This window comes from Stegodyphus dumicola, chromosome X2, assembly GCF_044657685.1.
Source record: "Stegodyphus dumicola isolate Sdum_Otavi_A_Nest chromosome X2, ASM4465768v1".
NCBI lineage: Eukaryota > Metazoa > Arthropoda > Arachnida > Araneae > Eresidae > Stegodyphus > Stegodyphus dumicola.
The window spans coordinates 123176007-123195533 of record NC_140781.1 but is presented as its reverse complement, the minus strand read 5'-3'; the positions used below and the strand labels follow the sequence as shown (position 1 = coordinate 123195533).

The 19527-nt window shown below is 35.1% G+C and overlaps 1 protein-coding gene across 3 annotated transcripts in view; it reads left to right on the top strand.

Moving 5' to 3' along the window:
- The window catches only part of DAAM (disheveled-associated activator of morphogenesis-like protein), a 173731-nt gene that overhangs the window by 94386 nt on the left and 59818 nt on the right, over window positions 1–19527 (top strand). For all 3 annotated transcript variants that reach the window (XM_035354125.2, XM_035354124.2, XM_035354123.2), the window contains 3 exons: window positions 2109–2327; window positions 17857–17946; window positions 18138–18203. In XM_035354125.2, coding sequence (XP_035210016.2) covers window positions 2136–2327; window positions 17857–17946; window positions 18138–18203 — 348 coding nt within the window. In that variant the 5' untranslated portion in view covers window positions 2109–2135. The remainder of the gene's footprint in view (window positions 1–2108; window positions 2328–17856; window positions 17947–18137; window positions 18204–19527) is intronic.

Sequence of the window (19527 nt, the reverse complement as noted above, 5' to 3'; positions counted from 1 at the left end):
AAAATAAAAATGTAACTTTTATTACTAATCCCTTACTCGACAGATCTATCATCATGAGGATAATTTCTGTTTTCGTATGGGAAACAATTTTAACAGCATCTCAAAAACTCAGAGGACCAAAAATAATAATTAATTAATTTAGACCTGCAATTTTGCAGAGCTCCTTTTATTTACCACAAATCAAGCTCCTTTTCTTTACTACAAATTAATAAACAGAAGCTTCTATTTCTACAGGGTTGGGCTTCTATTTCACTATCTAGAATCTCATATAATATTCTGTCATTTGGTTATAATAACCACTACCAGCCAAGCGATAAAGTACCTGAATACTGGTAGTTCGACTTCTGCTTCAGGCTGCATAGGCGGTTTTCATTTTTTCTACATGTGTAACGTGGGTACGAGTCAGTTTTCCTTATGAAGTTCTCTACGAAGGCATTTCTTCCCTTAAGATAGCCTTCGTGTGCTTTGCCATAAATAAACTATACCACTTGGTAAGAAAATCGATCGTTCCCCCTGGGTGAATACTATGGTTAAATAATGCTTTGGAACTGCAATAGAGTATTAATAAATATTATGCAGTAGTTTTTGTATATGAAGAAACGTACTGTTAGAAGGAATCTTATTATTCATAAAGAAATTTGAATATTAACCTCAAATATTTTAGTTAAATGCTACTGTAACAAAATTTTGATGCAATTTAGCTCTTTTAGAAATGAATGAATGTATATGCTTTGGCGATCCACCGTAATTTTTTGCAGTCTTGTTAGGGTTTACATTTAAACAATCTTTTTTAAAAAAATCTCTCAGTTCTTGATTAAAACCAGATGATTTAAATGAGAAATGCTTCGTTAGAACAGACTAAAAAATTATGGGGAAATTTAAGATAGAATTAAAAATCAAACATCATGCATTTTAAGATTGTATTATAATTTGTTTGTAAGAGGATTTTGGATTTGCGAAGAACAGAAATATGAAATGAAAATCCAAAATCCAAAATTTTTACAATTTTACGTTTTATGAAATAAAACAACATTGTAATCTAAGATAAATTATACTATGCACAAACAAAATAAACGTACCGATAAAAAAAGGTTTTTAATAATAAAGTGGACATTGTATTCTCAAAGGACTGAAGATGATGCAATTGAATGTTTTCTAAGTTTCTTTAACTTAACGTGATTTGATACACTTCTCGGTTTGCTTATCTAAGTTTAAAAGTCTTAAAAACCTTCGGCCGTTTTTCTAGGGACTGAAGTCCATATTCTACAGCGGATGAGACTCCTTTATCTTCTGGTGCTCATTTTTTTGTTCCTATTACATTCCCTTATATCTCAGTTTTTATCTGACCTCGCTGTTATTATTTTAAATGCAATGCTTTACAATGATATGCGTTCATATGATACATAATTATAACTACTTTAAATGATTCATATTGTTGTTACAGTATAAGGACTTTTTTCTTTCCTTTCGAGCATTCGCGGTGTACGTCCGGCTAGCAGTCGGAAGCTTCATAGTTCGAATCCCGGCGAAAGCATCGTTGGTTTTTCTTTTTCGAAAAGCTTAATCGACTCTACAAGTCTCACGACTCTGCAATACAATCTACCCCCCCCGAACTAAAATGTGGTGGATGATAATTCATCACCACCAAGATTTGGTGACTGGGTTTCCTCCCCCGCAGTTGCCTTCAAAGTGGGGAAGAATGTAAGACTTTTTCTCCTTTTCTACCGCATACCTTCGAAGTACGTCAGGCTAACATCAAGAGATCCGGATTTCTACTTCCGATAACAGCATTGCTGAATTTTTATGCTTCCTGTTCAAAAAAAAAAAAAAAAAAAAATCTAATGATTTTGCACAACTGCTAACTCATTCTAGATTATTTCCTGCAAGTAGCAACAAAGTTGTAAAAGAATACGCTGACAAAAAGTGCTTGGGCTTAAAGCGCCTTAATAAAGATTAAATAAGCATCGTATGAGGAAATTAGCTTTCTTTACCTCAATTCTTTTGAAAGCAAAATGTAAAATATCGAAATTGTATTTGTAAATATTTTTATATTGTTTTCTTATGTGTTATGAAGGCATTTTTTACAAAGTTATACTTTCTCTTTATAGCAAGTTCTTGTGACTATTCCATCATCAATGCCCCAAACCATGCCTGCTCAAAGAAGAGGAAAAGGTTTCTGTAGCTGCTTTGGCAGCAATGAACCACCAGAAATAACGTACCATGTAGTCGAAAATGGAGGAATCATCAACTTGCAGCCACATCCACTTACACCCACTCAACCCATGCCTGATGAAGAGGAGTTAAATTCAAAATTTGCGGAACTAGTGGTACGTATTTTACTTTATTTTAGCATATAAGATTATGTATTAACTCTAAAAAGATTTGTATTTTATACATTTACCAGTAAATTACGATTTATGCAAAATATTTTCAGGATACAAGTAGCATTAATTGAAAACTGATAGCAAAAATACTCTGCATACTTTTCAGTAACTTAATATCACTTCTGCAGCATTGCTGATGCTGTACAGTGATGTTAAATCATTAAGAAAGAATACACCATTACTGAACATTAGCCCGTTTACAAGTTTTATCTTTACAAGTAACTTCGAAAGCTTTTTCTTTCCTTTATTCTAAAACTAAAAATGTATTTGAATTTTTAATTTTGACATGTAACAAAATGTGTTTATGTACATGATCTTCCATCTAATAATTTAAATAAGATTTTAACACCGTTAACAGCCATATTAGCTTTTATGCACACTGTTACAGTATTTGAGATACATTATCTGCCGATATACATATAAGATATATAGCATTTATTTTCAACTCATTTTAAAACTGTTAAAAGGATAGAGCTGTTAATTTTATTTATTGAGACGCCTATAAAAATTTGAGTGAGTTTCAGATAACTGCGTACGAAAAGGGGGAAAAGAACAGAAACTGATCGAACTAAGAAAGTTTAATATTTGAGCTAAAAATAACACGCCAAATAATGATTGCTGGAGGGATTGAAGCAACAAGAATTAGAGTAATATTCATAAATTTGCTGGACTAATTTCGAAGGTTTAAATATAGAATCTGCTTCTACTGCTGCAAAAGAGCAAACGGCAGAAAGGTTCTATATTTAAACATTTGGAAACTTAGTCCTACAAATTTATGAATATTACGCTGATTCTTGTTACTTTAACTCCTCCAATAACCATTTAATATCGTAAGGAATTTTGTATATATGTAAATAATTTTAGGGAAATTATATATAAATTATAGTATTATATAACATGAAAATCCTGAAAAATGTAAAGTTTCACCGGAAAAATAAGGTTACAGGAGCAAGTCCATTTAATAATGAGGCAAATGACTGTCTCGCCAAATTGGCGATATAGCGTCAAACTGGCAATGGTTTTAGCGACTAATTTTTGTCGCCAAACTTCCAGACATGGCGACATTTTGGTCTGACCCCTATGTAACTGTAACTGTGTTTGCCTTCCAGCAATTTCGAGAACCAAGGGTACTGAAAATTTCTCGGCGTCGGGGGAGGGAATTATATAAGAGTGGATAGACTCTGAGTTTTCAGTTTAGTTCAGATTTGACATCAAGGTAGTATAGAGTATTGAGAGATCATTCTGCAAGCTTAAGCACTGAGGCTTTTATATTGTCTTGTGTTTAACGTTAGTTTTAAGTGGTAGCTATTGATTGTGCTCTGTCATACTGAGAAGAGCTGTACGAATACGTTTTTGAAAAGTTCCAGAATTGTAGAGTTTTTCTTTTGGAAAAATGCACTCTGTCACAAAAAAAAATACATGCATCCAGAAGTAATCGAGCCACAATCACGAAAGTCGGCAGAAATGTAGCCTGGTAAGAGATATACAAATGATTTAAATTTCGACTCCAGTGGGACAAAAATAAGAGCGTTATGCGCATAAGAAATGCCTAGCTGGGAGAGTTTAAAAGCATGATTTCTAATGCCATAGGGCTATTCAAACAAATCTGTCGACTTGGATGGACGGTATTGTGACTAAAGATGCCTCTGAGACGTAACCAGCGGCAGTATGAACAGTTATCGGACATTGAGAAGGGACGTATATTAGGCCTTAGAGAAGCAGGCTGATCGAACAGGCGTATCGGCCGCCACCACGGTCGGCGCGATATGATAGTTGCTCAGTGTTGGCGACAATGCTCTGTGTGGGAGATAATCTACCATGGCGGAGGGTCAGGCGGCCCAAAAACACAAATGAGCGCGAGGATCGCGCAATCATAAGAGAGGTCACTTCCGCACCAACAACGTCGCTAGCATCGATTTGACGTCTTTTATCATCTTCCAGGCATCCGGTGGTATCAAGGGAAACAATGCGGAGACTATTGACCGACGCTGGTATATGCTGTCGACGTCCATTAAGACGCCTACTACTGATCTCGCGTCATAGGCAGTGTCGAAATAATTTTTACCGATCGCGGGCAAGCTGGAGAGTGACCGACTGGAGGAGTGTGATCTTCAGCGATGAATCCCGATTCAGTCTCAACGCTGATTACTAATGTACACGCATCTTGAGACGGCCAGGCCAGAGGTCTGATCCGGCATTCTGTTGTCGAGCGGCATACGACGATTACACAGTGTGTGACAGTGTGGGGAGTGATTTGTTGGGACACTAGTTGTCCTTCAAGTTACTATGGCGGTTCGCAGTTACGTGGACGCAATTTTAATCATCCTATGTTATCACGTCGCCCAGATGCCATTTATCAGCAAGACAACTATGTATGCAGGTTTTGGGGATCAGCTTTCCTACGGCTTAGATCTCTGTCAAGTGTAAGTCTGCATAAATTTAGTGAACTTTTACATGGACAAAATGACTCCACTTGTGAACTTTATAAACTGCAATAAACCTTTATATCTGAAATAACCCACAGACATCCTCCACTTAAGCATTACTATTACAATTCATTGTAACATTGTGTTTCCAGTACTTATTTTAGTTATCTGATTATGTTTATTTGTTTACTAATTATGTTTATATGGTTATTTTTGTTGCACTAAAGCAGATGTTCAATGTAATTTGTAAATTTTAAATTCACAAATTAAATTGAATTATTCAGACTATATCGTAATCTCCTAAGGCCCTACATCATTATTTTCAATAAATACTGGATGCGGGGCGTACGGTGGGATTGCACGATGTACCATAATAGGCAAACTCTAAACCATTTGGAAAACTTCAGTTACCCATTTCCTCAACCCTTCTATGTAAATTCGTATAAAACTTGCAATTTCCTTTCTCCCTTCTTTTTTCCTCTCTCTTTTTTTTATAAGAGCTAGTAAGTGTCGAAAGGCATCCCCAGTTGACCCGTGGTACATCGCTGGTGTCCCCCATACTTTTAACTGTGGCTGTATTTCTGTGCTCAGTGTCATGTTTGATTTTTTTACGACAATATTCAGTTTTCTACTTATGTATGTATTATCCTGTTTACAAGTACTACGAAGGAAAATGTACATACATGGTTCAATTTGTAAAAACAATTCCAGTTTCAGCTTGCACGAAGAATTAAATTACGCACGAATTTGTTATCTTAGTGGTAACAGGTACACGATCTTTTAAATGTTTTACATAAGAGTCAGGCGCATGAAAAGTAATCTTCTGCGTTAAAATACGTTTAGGCGCTAGGATTTAAATTTTAATGTTCCTTTTTTTTTTTTAGTTTACTATGTGCAAAAACTAATACGTTACGTCTTACCTTAATGAAAGACCAACGACATTACAAACAGCATAATAGATATATAACAGTTGTGTTAGGATTAGCATCCGCCTGTAGACATTTGGCAAGTCCAGACAGTCCGCGGCAGTTAATTTTTCAGGCATCCTTTCCATATTTTATCTAACACAAGTTTCTGTTTTATTCTAATAGCGATTCTTAACAATCTGTTGATTTCTTTCTTTGCTTAAATTTAAGTAGTTCCTAACAGGCTACTCTTTCCCCGAACAACAACATCCAAACTTGCTTGTAAGCTTTGTAAGGCTGTAAGCCGTCTTTTTGGATAAGTTCCCGTGGTTGGGTGGAGTAGAGAGTAAATGGTTTCTGCCAATAAGATAACACACTGTGAGGCTAAGGCCAGGTCAGTAGTCTTCCTTTCTGGCGCTCACTCAGTCACTCGTCCACATACTGCGCCACTCTCCCAATAATATCGTCAAGGATATAAAGTACTCCCGTGGCCTGCCAGGTCACCAGACCTCTCGCCAATGTAGCACGTTTGGGACATCCTTGGAAAGCAACTGCAGCCGTTCCGGAATATTGGTGAATTAACTGCCCAGGTTTAAAGATTATTGCATGATCTTCCGCAGGGGGTCACAGTAAGTGACCTACTTGATTCGATACTACGCTGTGTTTCGGCTTGTATAGCTGCCAGAGGTGGCTATAATACTTACTGCTTTGTAACGTTTTTCATGCCATTTCTTAATAAAACGAACTTTTGTTCCGAATTTGTAATCATTTACTTATTTCCTCATACACTACATACGTGTTAAGTTGCGTGATAGTGGTTCTTTTCCTTCTGGCTGCATATATTTCTTTGTGAGAGTGTGTAAATTTTATCAAGCTGTCATCGGTTCTGTGTGCATTTAATCCATTACGACCCCTTACACACTTAACAGTATGTTCACATATAATTGTATCTGAGTTGAATTTGTAGAGTTTTTATCTATTCTATCTATATATTTTATTCTAGAAAGTTTTCATCTGCTTCTGACTGAACTGGACTAAATAATAAAACTGCACACAGAAACCCAAAATTTCATAATAAAATAATACGTTTATCCAACGCTACTAGTTTGAAGGATATAAAAGAAATTACAGAATTTAATCACTCTGTTTGGAAGAAATTTAGAAACTTCATCATTTCTATGCAAATTAAAGGAAACATTATCAAAAGGTTCAAATAATACTCTCTCCAGAATATAAAGGGAAAAAAAATACCAATTTTCAACTTCTAACAATCAGGCGAACAGCAAAACTGCCAGTTTAAACATAGCCGGGTCACACTGATAGTATTTGGCGACGCTGGCGGCCGAATCGTTGGGCCCGGGCTCGAATATCGGAGAAGGCACACATTTTTGTAAGTGTATAGTATCTGTGCGCCATGAAGGCACTTAAAATATTTATGAGACTGAAGTCCTTTCGAGAAAGTCGATGGTAGAACAAGGGGAATGGATGACTCTCAGATCAGTCCCCAGGAATGTTCCCATCAAAACTGGGATGGAACTTCCCATTCTCGCAGGTGTAAAATTATTCGTTCCCTGTGGTGCACCTCAGGCAACGTTCTCGGTGATGAAACGTATAAATGACCGATGGGTATTGGCCATTCCAGATGCATGCGATAAGTTTCAAATGGCCGACCATTTGAATCAACATCAGTATAAATATAGCCGGCTGAAATGGCACACAGGTTCTATTAACTCTTATGTCAGGCTGCACAAATGGGAAACTTTAAATAGTCTACCTTTGTAATATATTCCATCTTATTTATATAGTGATAATAAATAAGATGAAGTTATTCCCTTTTGATTTAATTTTCTTTTTCATAATTTACCGTAAATTTTCGATTGAATTCATATCCGGGCAATTTCCTGTTCAAAGCAATATTTTTACGTTATTTTTAGCTGAAAAATTAGGAGCATTTCTTGCTTTGTGGCATAATGCTTTATTATTCATTCACTATTATTATTATTATTTCATTTCAGAACGCTAATTTATTTGTAAGTCGCGTTTTTGAATTCTTATCTTAAAATTCTTTCTATAGTATGAGTATATTTTTATCTTCATTGCACTCTAAACTATTACTGATGATGGATAATTTGTAGTCTGTTTAACACGTTCTACTTTAAATTGTTATCAGACTGAAAACATTTTCCTTCACCACGATTTTTCGAGGAATTTTTGCTTCTAGGTATTTTAGTTAGGTCTCGGAATCAGTCCTTTCTGAATGGATGACTTGCGCGAAACACAATGTCGAACTGAACTTTTTCGACATCGTCATAGAGTATTGAGGCTGGAAGCCTATCGTTTGATTGAGTTCTACGGGAACGCTTTTCCAGGATAAGTTGGCTATTGCATATCGCATCCATAGATATGATATCAACCATAAAGACATCACGTGGTCACCTACAGAGGTTGGTTTATTATTATTAATTGAGAAGGCCAGATCATCACTATAATATAGATAAAGATAAGTAATCACATCCTCTGCTAATTTTTACCAGTAACAATATATAGGTATACTGAAATCTAAGGTTTTAAACAGAATTCAAAGTCAACAAAACGAAACTAAAAAAAAAAATCATTCAGTTGCAGTTAAATAGCAATCAATATTTTATTTCCTTTTACTCCATTCTCTAATAGCCCATTAATATCGTCTTTCAGCAACAGCAGGTTTATTTCAGCCCTTTTCTTCAGACCTGCAAGCTTTTAAACCAAAGTTCTCCAAACTAAAAATCCAAACGAAAGTTTTTTTTTTGTCCGAGCTAATATTTTAAAATTTGTAAAAGTTGTTTGATGTTTTAAATCTATTTAAATTGCTTTACTTTTATAAGCCCATTTTCACAATTTCGTTTTGTGTCGGTTTCACTCTTCTCACATTTTCGTTTCTGAATCGGAGTACAATCCATGCACTCTATGAAAAAGCTCACATATATTTGAATAATATTTAGTTTCTTAGCAATTCTTTGATTATATTTATTTTCATTTAACAGTATTAACAGCTGCACGTTTGCGAGTTTAAAGATCTTTTACTGACCCATTGAAAATATGCTGGGAATATTAAATAATAAATAAACGAAATTTAAGTAATAAAAATAATAAAAAAATAATAAAAATTTAAATAATAAAGGAATATTAAATAATAAATAATCAAACTAAAAATTAACTAGATTATAACTTCAGAAAACGAAGTATGTGAAATAAACAGCATATCCATTGCTAAAACAAATAACTTGCTTGAAAAATATTTAGAAAGCAAAAAGGAAAGAAAGAAAAAAAAAAAAAAAAAAAAACGAGGAATTAAAAAATGGTGGCAAGTAGATTGCTATGTTAAAGAATACTAGCGATGCTCTTCAGATATTATAAAATATAAATATTAATTAAATATTTTCATTATTAAAGTAAAAAATATAACGAGAAAAATGTACGTTTCGAAATAATAATTAATTTAAACTTAAAATAATTGTAACGATATTTATAAAGTGATTTTTATCAAACTATTAATTTTCTAGTTTGAGTTCAATAATTTGTCCATGTCTGTAATCTTGTTCTAATTTTGCTCTGCTAAAACAGAGATACAAATTATTTTTCATTTGTAGAAAGCAAAGCATTTAACTATCTTTAGAAACCTTTTAGATAAGTGTGGTGATCCACGGTTTGAAAATGGTTTCTGAATCAGAAGAGATTCGTGCACTAACCTAGTGCTTCGCATTAGAGAGTAAAGAACATCTATGATATAAAAATATACTTTTATTTACACAGCGAAAACGCGCAGCAACATTATTAACGAAAGCTCATTCTCCTAATAACATACTTCTTTTTACACTCCGCTTGCGCATGCGCAATGACAATTACCAAAGGAGCTTGGCAGATACTGCCATCTGTTGGATAAACTATTCGCTACATATTCCTCCCACCTGAATTTACTGGGAGGTAAATTCACACATCTGTTAAGTATAATATATGCATAATAATACAGTATACAATATTGAAGTATAAAATTATGCCTACCAAGATGTTCTAATTAAATTGAAATACAAATTTACCTGGAGATGCAGCATTCCATAATTTTCTAGACATATTAACAGATAATACTAAACCTAGAAAAATAAAAATAAATCAAATTATTAAAAAGTATTCAAACAAGTACAAAACATTTCAGAGACGTATCACTGGTTTCACAGTTCTACCACTGCTGGTAGTCATAGGAATATTTTCAGTCATATCCTTTTGGACTGGGTTATCCAGCTCAAGTCTGTACAGTCTTTGCACTGGTCTCAGAAACTCAGAAGTCTCTGTTTTTATGACAGCAAGTCTTATTTGTCCATCACGACCAGGTAGCAGCTTTATGACACGTGCCAGGTTCCAAAAAGCACGTTTTTTGTTGTTATCTTCAAGTAGAACAATTTCACCCACCTGGAGAGGTTTAGCTATAGAGTTTTTAATGGACTGCTGACGTAACTGTCCTAGATATTCCACACGGAATCTTGCTCTAAGTTGTTCTCTCACCTTTTGTAGATACTTAGCTCGTTTACTCAGTTTTTCCTTATCCACTGTATCGATATCAGGTACTCCTGATTTGGAAATCTCCCGCAGGAACATTTCTGGAGTTAATGGGGATGAATCTTCAACGTCTTCCGACACGTAGGTAAGTGGCCTAGTATTGATTACTCTCTCACAGTCGCATAGTACTGTAAGCAACTCCTCGTAATCCAGGGCAGCATGACCTAGAACTTTTCTCAGAATCTGTTTCACCATTTGAACTAAACGTTCCCACCAACCGCCCCACCAAGGTGCGGAAGGAGGAATAAATTTCCACTGAATTCTTTGCTCAGCGGCCTTTGATCGCAGACTCTCCCAATCAATTGTATGCAGAAGGCTCTCCGCTCCTTTAAAATTACTGCCATTGTCTGAGTATATTATAGATGGTCTTCCGCGACGAGAAATGAAACGTCTCAATGACTGGAAAAAAGCTTCAGTTGTCAAGGATGTTACTGACTCCAGATGAATGGCCCTATAGACCGCACATGTGTAAAGAACAATATAAGCTTTTCGACCATCTTTAAGGCAGAGGGGTCCTGCCAGATCGACACCCACCATCTCAAAAACATTTGCATCACGTACTATATCTTTCGGCAAAATTCCTGGAGTTACATCACAACTTTTGGATTTAAATCTTTGACATTTAACACATTTTCTAATGCAGTTTCGTACTGTCTTACGAGTTTTGAGGATCCAATACTTTTCCCGCAAATGAGACATCACCATAGAAGTACCAGCATGCAGCAGCTCATTATGTGCATTCATTATTAGTAATTTTACTACTGCATGATCAGATGGCAAAATTACAGGAAACTTAAAGTCATCAGTATCGTCGCGATAAGAAATATTGGTTTTAGCTCTGATCAAACCATCACGATCAACTATAGGTCTGAGGTCTTTAATTTTATCATCGTTCACACTCTTAAATGATTCTCTTTGAACCAATAACATAAGAGTTATCTCAGCTCTTTCAATTTCCGAAACTGACGAAGTTTTGGAGGTTTCGTTTGTAATTCTTCGTAATTTAAAGTAAAACCTATGAATCCAACCTAACATGCGTACAATTTTCTTTATGGATGAAAAGTACCTGTAATACCAATTGTCAGGTTTAGAATCTTTGTTAAGAGTTGTCAATACTGATTTACGCCTTTCTGAATTTATGATCTCTTCGTCCGGCAAATCGGTGCCTCTTGACCATGACGATTCTGGTTCTAACAGCCATGATGGGCCCTCCCACCATTTCGACAGCAAAAACTGTTTAACTGAACAGCCTCTAGAAGGGAGATCGGCGGCATTCAGCTCCGAAGGGATGTAATGCCAATCTTCTATTTTTGTAAGTGTTCTGATTTCTTGGACACGATTCCAAACGAAAGTTCCCCACCGTACGTCTCGCTGGATCCAGCACAAAGCGGTTGTTGAGTCAGTCCAGAAGAATGTTCTTAAATTTGGCATGTTCAAATCTGAAAAGACCATACATCCCAAGCGTGCTCCGATTAAGCAGGATAATAATTCCAAACGAGGAATGGATATACTCTTTAAAGGCTTAACTCTAGTGCGTGCTTGCACAAAATTTAAATAAAACTTATTTTCGGTCTTCACTCTTAAGAAAATGCAGGTAGCATAGGCATGCTTGCTGGCATCGCTGAAAACATGAAGACTTACATCTTCGTTAACCGATCTGTCAATATTAAGCCATCTAGGAATTTTGACATCAGACAGCAGTTTCATTTCCTTTACCCATTGTATGGACTTCTTTTCTAAATGTTCTGGCAATTTTTGATCCCAATTTAATCGTAATTTCCAACACTCTTGCAATATCACCTTTGGGAACAGGGTAACGGGAGAAAGGAAGCCTACTGGGTCAAATAACTTATGCGCGCAAGAAAGGAGTGTTCGTTTACTCGCGACAATCTCCTCTTTCTTTAGTGACTCAATTTTACAAGAAAGAGTATCATCCTTCAAATCCCAATTTAACCCTAGAACGCAAACGAATGTATCTAATTTAGAGTTGGGAATTATTTCGGTTTCACAATTCGACCGCCATCCTCTAAGATTAAACTTTCCCAGTGACAATAACATTCTCGATTCTAGTACAAATCTATTCAATTCTTCAACATTCTTAAAACTAGTCAGGCAATTATCAACATAGAAGGACTCCTTCAAAATGTTGGCTGTAACTGCAAACTGATCAGGGGCACGATTTAAATGATAGTTCAACGTAGCGGCTAACAAAAATGGACTACAGTTAAGCCCAAAAACCACGCGACAATGTCTGTAAATTTTAGTATTCTCTTCTTCTGCACCTTTCCAAAAGAAACGCAAATAATCTCTATCCTTCTCTCTTATACCAATCTGCAAGAAAGCTTTCTCAATGTCTGAAATTACTGCAAGAGGATATTTCCGAAAACGATTCAACAATGTTGGAATTATTTCTATTAGGTTGGGACCTTTCTCAAGACAATCATTTAAGGAAAGTTCTCCTTTGGCGTGTGCCGAAGCATCAAAAACTGGCCTTACTCGCGTAGTTTCACTAGATTCTTTAAAAACCGGCCTATGAGGCAAATAGTGCTCTCTATCTACTTCGCCTTCATTTACCTCTTCAATAATTCGTTCCTTCAACCAAGTTTTAAATACTTCCTGATAAACTTTAATTTGATTCGAATCTAATAATTTCCTTCGCGTATTAGTCAGGCGTTTTTCTGCCAACGTTTTATTATTAGACAAGCGAGAGGGGTCCAGTACCCAAGGTAATGCAGTTTCATATCTCCCGTCTGAATCCAAATTCAAATTTTCCTCAAAATATTGCATGGTCTCCTCATGAATTTCAGCTTTCGTTTTAGACTCAACTGGGTCATTTATACCAATAACGTCTAACTTCCACAAGTTTTCTGCTGATCTTTCGTTTAGCAATAAAGAAACACATGCAAGAGAATCATTTATACCCGAAGATTCCTTCGCTGGAATTTTACCCATTAAAATCCATCCCAAACTTGTTTCCATCGCGACCGGACCACTTTGTAAACATTTAATATTTCCGGTGAATAATTTTCCAGCAATATCAGAACCTATCAACAATTTAATGTCACTTTCGTTTTCGAGAGCATTACCCTCTACATCTGACACTTGAATATTTAATTTACGAAGTTCTTTCAACCAAGGACCTTTAGGTATTTTCTTAACATCAGAACAGATAACAGATTCACTTAAACAATGCACACTACATACATATTTATTATCAAGGCTACTCAAATTAACTATATATTTAGAATGCAATTTTTCTTTTGTTTCTACACCTCCGAATAATTTATGAACTAATTTCACTTCACCAACACTGTTACATTTCAAAGAATCTGTAATATCTTTCGTTAAATAACTTCTCTCGCAACCCGTATCTATAATCCCTCTGACTATCCTTTCCCTGTTGCCATTTTTTACCCTTACGATTAATGTTTGTAGTAACACATCGGAGCTCGCGGATCTGCTAGCCAAAACATTGACCTCGTTTTTCGCCACAGGCTCTACTTGTTTAGTCTCTTTCAATTGAGAAGGAACTTGTTGACACATTACTGCCAAATGCCTTTTCTGGCAAATTAAACACTTAACCTTGGACTTACAGTTACGAGAAATATGGTTTTTCTTCAAGCATAATAGACATAAACCCTTCTTAAATATTAAATCTTTTTTATCCTGATATGTAAGCGTACTAGCTTTAAAACATTTTTCTGTTAAATGTGGCTTATCACAAAATAAACACGATTCCTCAACTTTCTTAATAGGAGCATTTTCTTTAAATTTGTCTCCTGTATACAAATCATTACAAGTAGGAATATTAGACTCATCATTAATGTAACTTTTAGATTTTCTACTTTTATCAAAAGAAAAACGCGCTAATTTAATTCTCTCTTCAGATATCACTTCATTTTTCAAAAACAGAAGAATAGATTCAAGATCGCTCTTACCTTGTTGTGACGAGCTCTCCCGTTCCCTCTCCCACACGCGTAAGATGTCAGGGGGCAGGCAAGATTCAACTAACGGAAAAATAACACTAGCGTATTTATCTTCAGTCACACCGAGAGATTCCAGAGCACGCAATTTTGTTTCTAAACTGTCGTACAACGATGATAGCGTAAAGTCCTTTTTGGTTGCATTATTATTTATCAACACAAGATTCAATAAATCCCGAACGTACACTTGTATAAGAATATCTTCACGTCCAAAACGATTCTTTAAATGTTCGATGACTTTCGGATAATTTTCTTTAGTTGTCGGGAAACTCTGCACTATTTCCCGTGCTTTCGATTTGGCAGCAGTAGCCTGGATCAGATATACGAATTTCAAATGATCATCTAGCACTGGATCTTCGTGTATCTTACTAAAGGTATTCCAGAAATTCAACCATTGTCGTGGATCACCTGTAAATTCAATCAAATTTATTTTCGGAAGCTTCAAATTCGTTGCCGTTGTTCTTGAATCAACAGTTCTGGTTTCATTTACCGATGCATGAGTCAGCAAATTTTTCTCTTATTTCCACAGTGATTTGCTTCACTTTCATCCTGGCTGCTATTAATTTCTCCTTGTAAGTCTCACATGACTCAAATTCTTTAGTATATTCTTCTTGCGAGACTTCTTTCGATTTTGATAGGAGATCCAATATTTCTTCATCCAACTGTTGTAGTCGAATTCCTTTATCTTCCAGGATTTCCAGGGACGATAATAGAACATCACTGTTCAATTCTGACTCCTTCAAATGTCCATGTAGGCTATTATATGCTTTCGTGAAGGCTGCACGCAGTGGTATTCTTCTTACTTTCAAGGCTTCCATTTCTGCTGTTAAACCATCAAAAGTGTCCTTTACCTAACTAATGCGTCCTGTCAGACGGACGCCACTTTTTATTGTGGTGATCCACGGTTTGAAAATGGTTTCTGAATCAGAAGAGATTCGTGCACTAACCTAGTGCTTCGCATTAGAGAGTAAAGAACATCTATGATATAAAAATATACTTTTATTTACACAGCGAAAACGCGCAGCAACATTATTAACGAAAGCTCATTCTCCTAATAACATACTTCTTTTTACACTCCGCTTGCGCATGCGCAATGACAATTACCAAAGGAGCTTGGCAGATACTGCCATCTGTTGGATAAACTATTCGCTACAATAAGAACATTTTTATGGCTATGGTGAAAACTCATAGAGAATATACAAAGGACAGTGGACTTGCATAACTCTCTTTACATTCTGCTTTTAGGCTACATTTAGGTCAGCCTATATTTTTATTCTTTTATCTAAATTAATTTATTAGCATCTTAAAGTAATGTTGCATTATTTTTTAACATTAACTATATCAATGAACATGTTTAAAACACTTAAATAAATTTAAAGCATGCTTAATTTTACTTAGCTCAGTAAAAACAAGCGATCCAGGTAAGGTGTCTAATGTCTAAGTAAGCAGAGTTCTTCTACACTATGTCTGTACTAATTTCGAAGAAATATGCAGAAGACGATCATGTAAATCAGTGATCTCCGAAGTAGGATACTCGAAGTGATACTTTGGTATACTTACATCAATGAAGTAAGTTCACGATCACTTGCGAGTATATGATCATTTATGTTATGTTATACTACACGGGGTACAACTTAAGTTTTTTCCCCTTGGTTGTACGTGATCAAATGGTTACAGTCGATAACATTGTTACAAATAAATCGTGGACGAAAATTTTGAGGAGAAAACAACGCCAAGGCGAAAACGTCGTAGTACAAAAACATCGTGGGAGAAAGCAAAGAGAAAACACCGCTGTTCTAAAAACAACGTGATACAAAATATCATCGTCGAAAATAAAGCGGTTCAAAAACTTCGCAGTTTAAAAATATCGTGGTAAAAAATAAAGGACCTACAAATCATCGCATGATAATAACATCGCAGACATGCGTTTTTCAAGTTTTAAAAGTTGGTGTGGTGGTGTATTTAATTATGGCAAAGCACACTAGGGCTATCTGCCTAAAGGGAGGGATGCCTTTCGTGGAGGACTTTCTAAGGGAAACTGGCTCGTATACACGTTACACATGGGGAAAACCACGAAAACACCCATGCAGCCAGCCCGTTCGCGGGATTCGAACCTCGGACCGAACTACCAGTGTTCAGCGACTTTACCGCTCGGCCGCTGGTGGGCCAGTTTTAAAAGTTGTAAATGGATATTCGCATAATTGTTTGTGAGCGCAAGTTGGAAAGAAGGATAATTTTTACTTTCATATTTTTATTAACTAATAAATTTTTGCTGAAAAATTAAAAAGCAAAAACATTAAACATATAAAATTAATCCAACTTATAGCACTTAATAGCATTTTAAACTTGCATAGTTAACTAACAAAGGTCACTAATAGGTTATTTTTTTATAAAGTTTACTGGTACTTTTGATGAAAAATATAGTCGAGAAAGGATTAGAAAAAGGAAAATAAGTACCTATATGTGGTTACCTCTATCAAAATTGTTTCATTAATCATAAAATTATAAAATTCTGTTAGCTGCTATAAGTAGCATTAATGTTTTACTCATCTTTTTCTGATTGCTTGAAATTCCTTCTTAATTTTTCAGCAAAAATTTATTACTTAATTCAAAAACTTAAATGTAAAAACATTCCTCTTTCCTTTTTTGGTCTCACAAGTCATTATGTGAATATACATTTACAACTTTTAAAGCCTGAAAAATTTATGTTTACGATGTTATCGTCATGCGACGATTTGTACGTGCTTTATTTTTTACTGTGATATTTTGGACAACGATGTTTTAAAACTGCGAAAGTTTTCGAGCCGCTTTATTTTTGACAATGAACTGCGACGTTTTCTTTTTGCTTTCATTTCTCCCACGATGTTTTGTATCACGACGTTTTCACCTTGCGTTGTTTTCTTCGCAACGTTTTCGTCGGCGATGTTTTTGCTGCGATGTTTTTGGCGGATACCCAATCAAATATGTTTGGAAATCGCTGATGTAAATAACCTTTTCAAATCTATGGTTAAAAAAACAGTTCCTCAATATGAAAAATTGCAACATAATAATTTTTATTTGTGAACCGTGTCATTACTAGGATATTTTATTTGACAGTAATATTTTATATATAAGTTTCTGTCCGTACAGTCATCTGTGCTTGAGAAAAACCTGTTTGAGTTTTGAGACTAATGCCGAGCCGTAGTAGTAGCAATTTGGATATTTCTTCGAAGAAGTATATAAAATAAAGCATCTGAAGAGCTTAACTAACGTGTATTAAAAAAAATGCCTTCAGATGTATATCTCGAAACATTCTTTGGACGTTAGTAAAGTATTTTATTAAAACTATTTCTGTATGTAAAAAAAAAAAAAAAAAAAAAAAAAAAAATTTAACGTTAATTACTTAAAGCTCATAAAGCTGCTGAATTTCTTTCATACTGCTTATTAATATGTTGTTTATTATTATGGTATCCTAGAAACAGTTTAATCTCCCCTTTTGGCAGTTTGTCTTTTTCTCATTATTTAACTATTATCAGTTTGCTTACTGTTTATTTTTAACATGTCGACTATTATTTTGGTATCCTAGGAGGAACTTGATCTCACTGCTTCCAAAAAAGAAGTCATGTTTAATCTTCCATCTGAAAAAAAGTGGCAGCTTTATCTCAGTAAAAAAATGGTATGTTTATATAAGTATTACGTTTCTGTACTTTAATATTTAAAATATAAATACTAATTTAGAATTATTGCACTTGATGCACAATTATGAATATGTAGTTTATTTTATATGGAATGACTGCTCAATATTTTTACTTAGAAATGTTATGAATGTCAGGACACAAACTCTTAATACATGTTTTATCCTATAAGGAGCAAGATGAACCAACTACGCACTATCCTGATTACTACATCGAAAAGGTGACATCTATGGCTATGGTGAGTTTGCATTTTTTTATTCTACATAAATCTCCAAAATTGTTTAAATTGAGTTTGTTACATTGTTTCGCTTTGATAAATAGCGAAGTCAGACTAGTAGAACGCGAATAAGTTTCATAGTATTGAGCATCGGCGGAATTTTCGGAAAGCGCTTGCTTATACCCCTGAATTAATCTTATTTGACTGTCGCAGAGCTATTTGAATATCGCAGTAACCAAAATAAAACCTTTAGAAACAGGTTATATTTTGAGTTTTAGTATCCAATTAAGGTTTTAATTTTTCCTTTGTATTCTAATATTTTTTCCCTCCTGATTCACATCATTCATTCCTAAAGTATAAAAGTTATTTCGTCATATATAGTTTACTCCGAATTAAGAACTCGGAGAAGCGCCAAAAATGCCGATAAGTTTTCAGTAAATATCTACCTCCTTACTGCAGCTGGGTCCTTAACTTTCGCTGTGTTTTTTAAGGGCGTGATAGCGTGTCCATGAGTCCTTCCATGTATCTGGAGTCGTTATATTCTTCCTTTGTCTCTGGAATTAGAAAATAGTGAAACTGAAGCCATACGATTTATTTACTGTTCTAATAACTGCTCTTTATCTACATTCCAAATGACAGTTGGCCAATATCCCCAGAAACAGAATTGCATGTCAACATGACGACTGCCACACTTACCACTGTGGTAACCAAAGTAATTACTTTTTAGATTTCTGTCAAAGTTATTTTGGTGAAGCTCCCGGTTTCAGATGAGGCACAAGTACTGGTACCTTATTGTTAAAAAAAAGTCGTACTGTTAAGAGCTAGCAATATAGCAGTTCTCAAAGAATTGAATTGAATTTGCTATATCACATCAAATCTGCTACCATTGGCCTAAGAAAGATAACAGCCTTGAACAAAATTACTGAGATAATACATTTGCTCATCTGTGCGTGAAGAGCAAAATATAGCCTGAACAGGATTCTGTTGCCCAAAGTTTAGGTAAACGTATCTTTGTAGATTAAAGCTGGTGAGAGTTAGCAGTTTTTTTTCCGCTTTTAGTTTTAGACCAAAGGCGTATGAATGGGGTGATGCAAATCGCCTTCGCGAGGGTTCCGATTTCAAGTGCTCCTAATATTTTTTAAAAAATAATAAATATAATCCTGTGTCTTAAGATAATGTGTCCCCATAGGTGACTGGTGAGATAGGCTTCTACTTCATCAAACCATACCTATTTCAGAATAAGACCGAATAGCTAACATCGCTAAACTTTCGTATTTCATGTCAGGTCTTATTCTATATCCTATCAGGTGAAGATGACCCACCAGCAACAGAGTAACAAAATCAT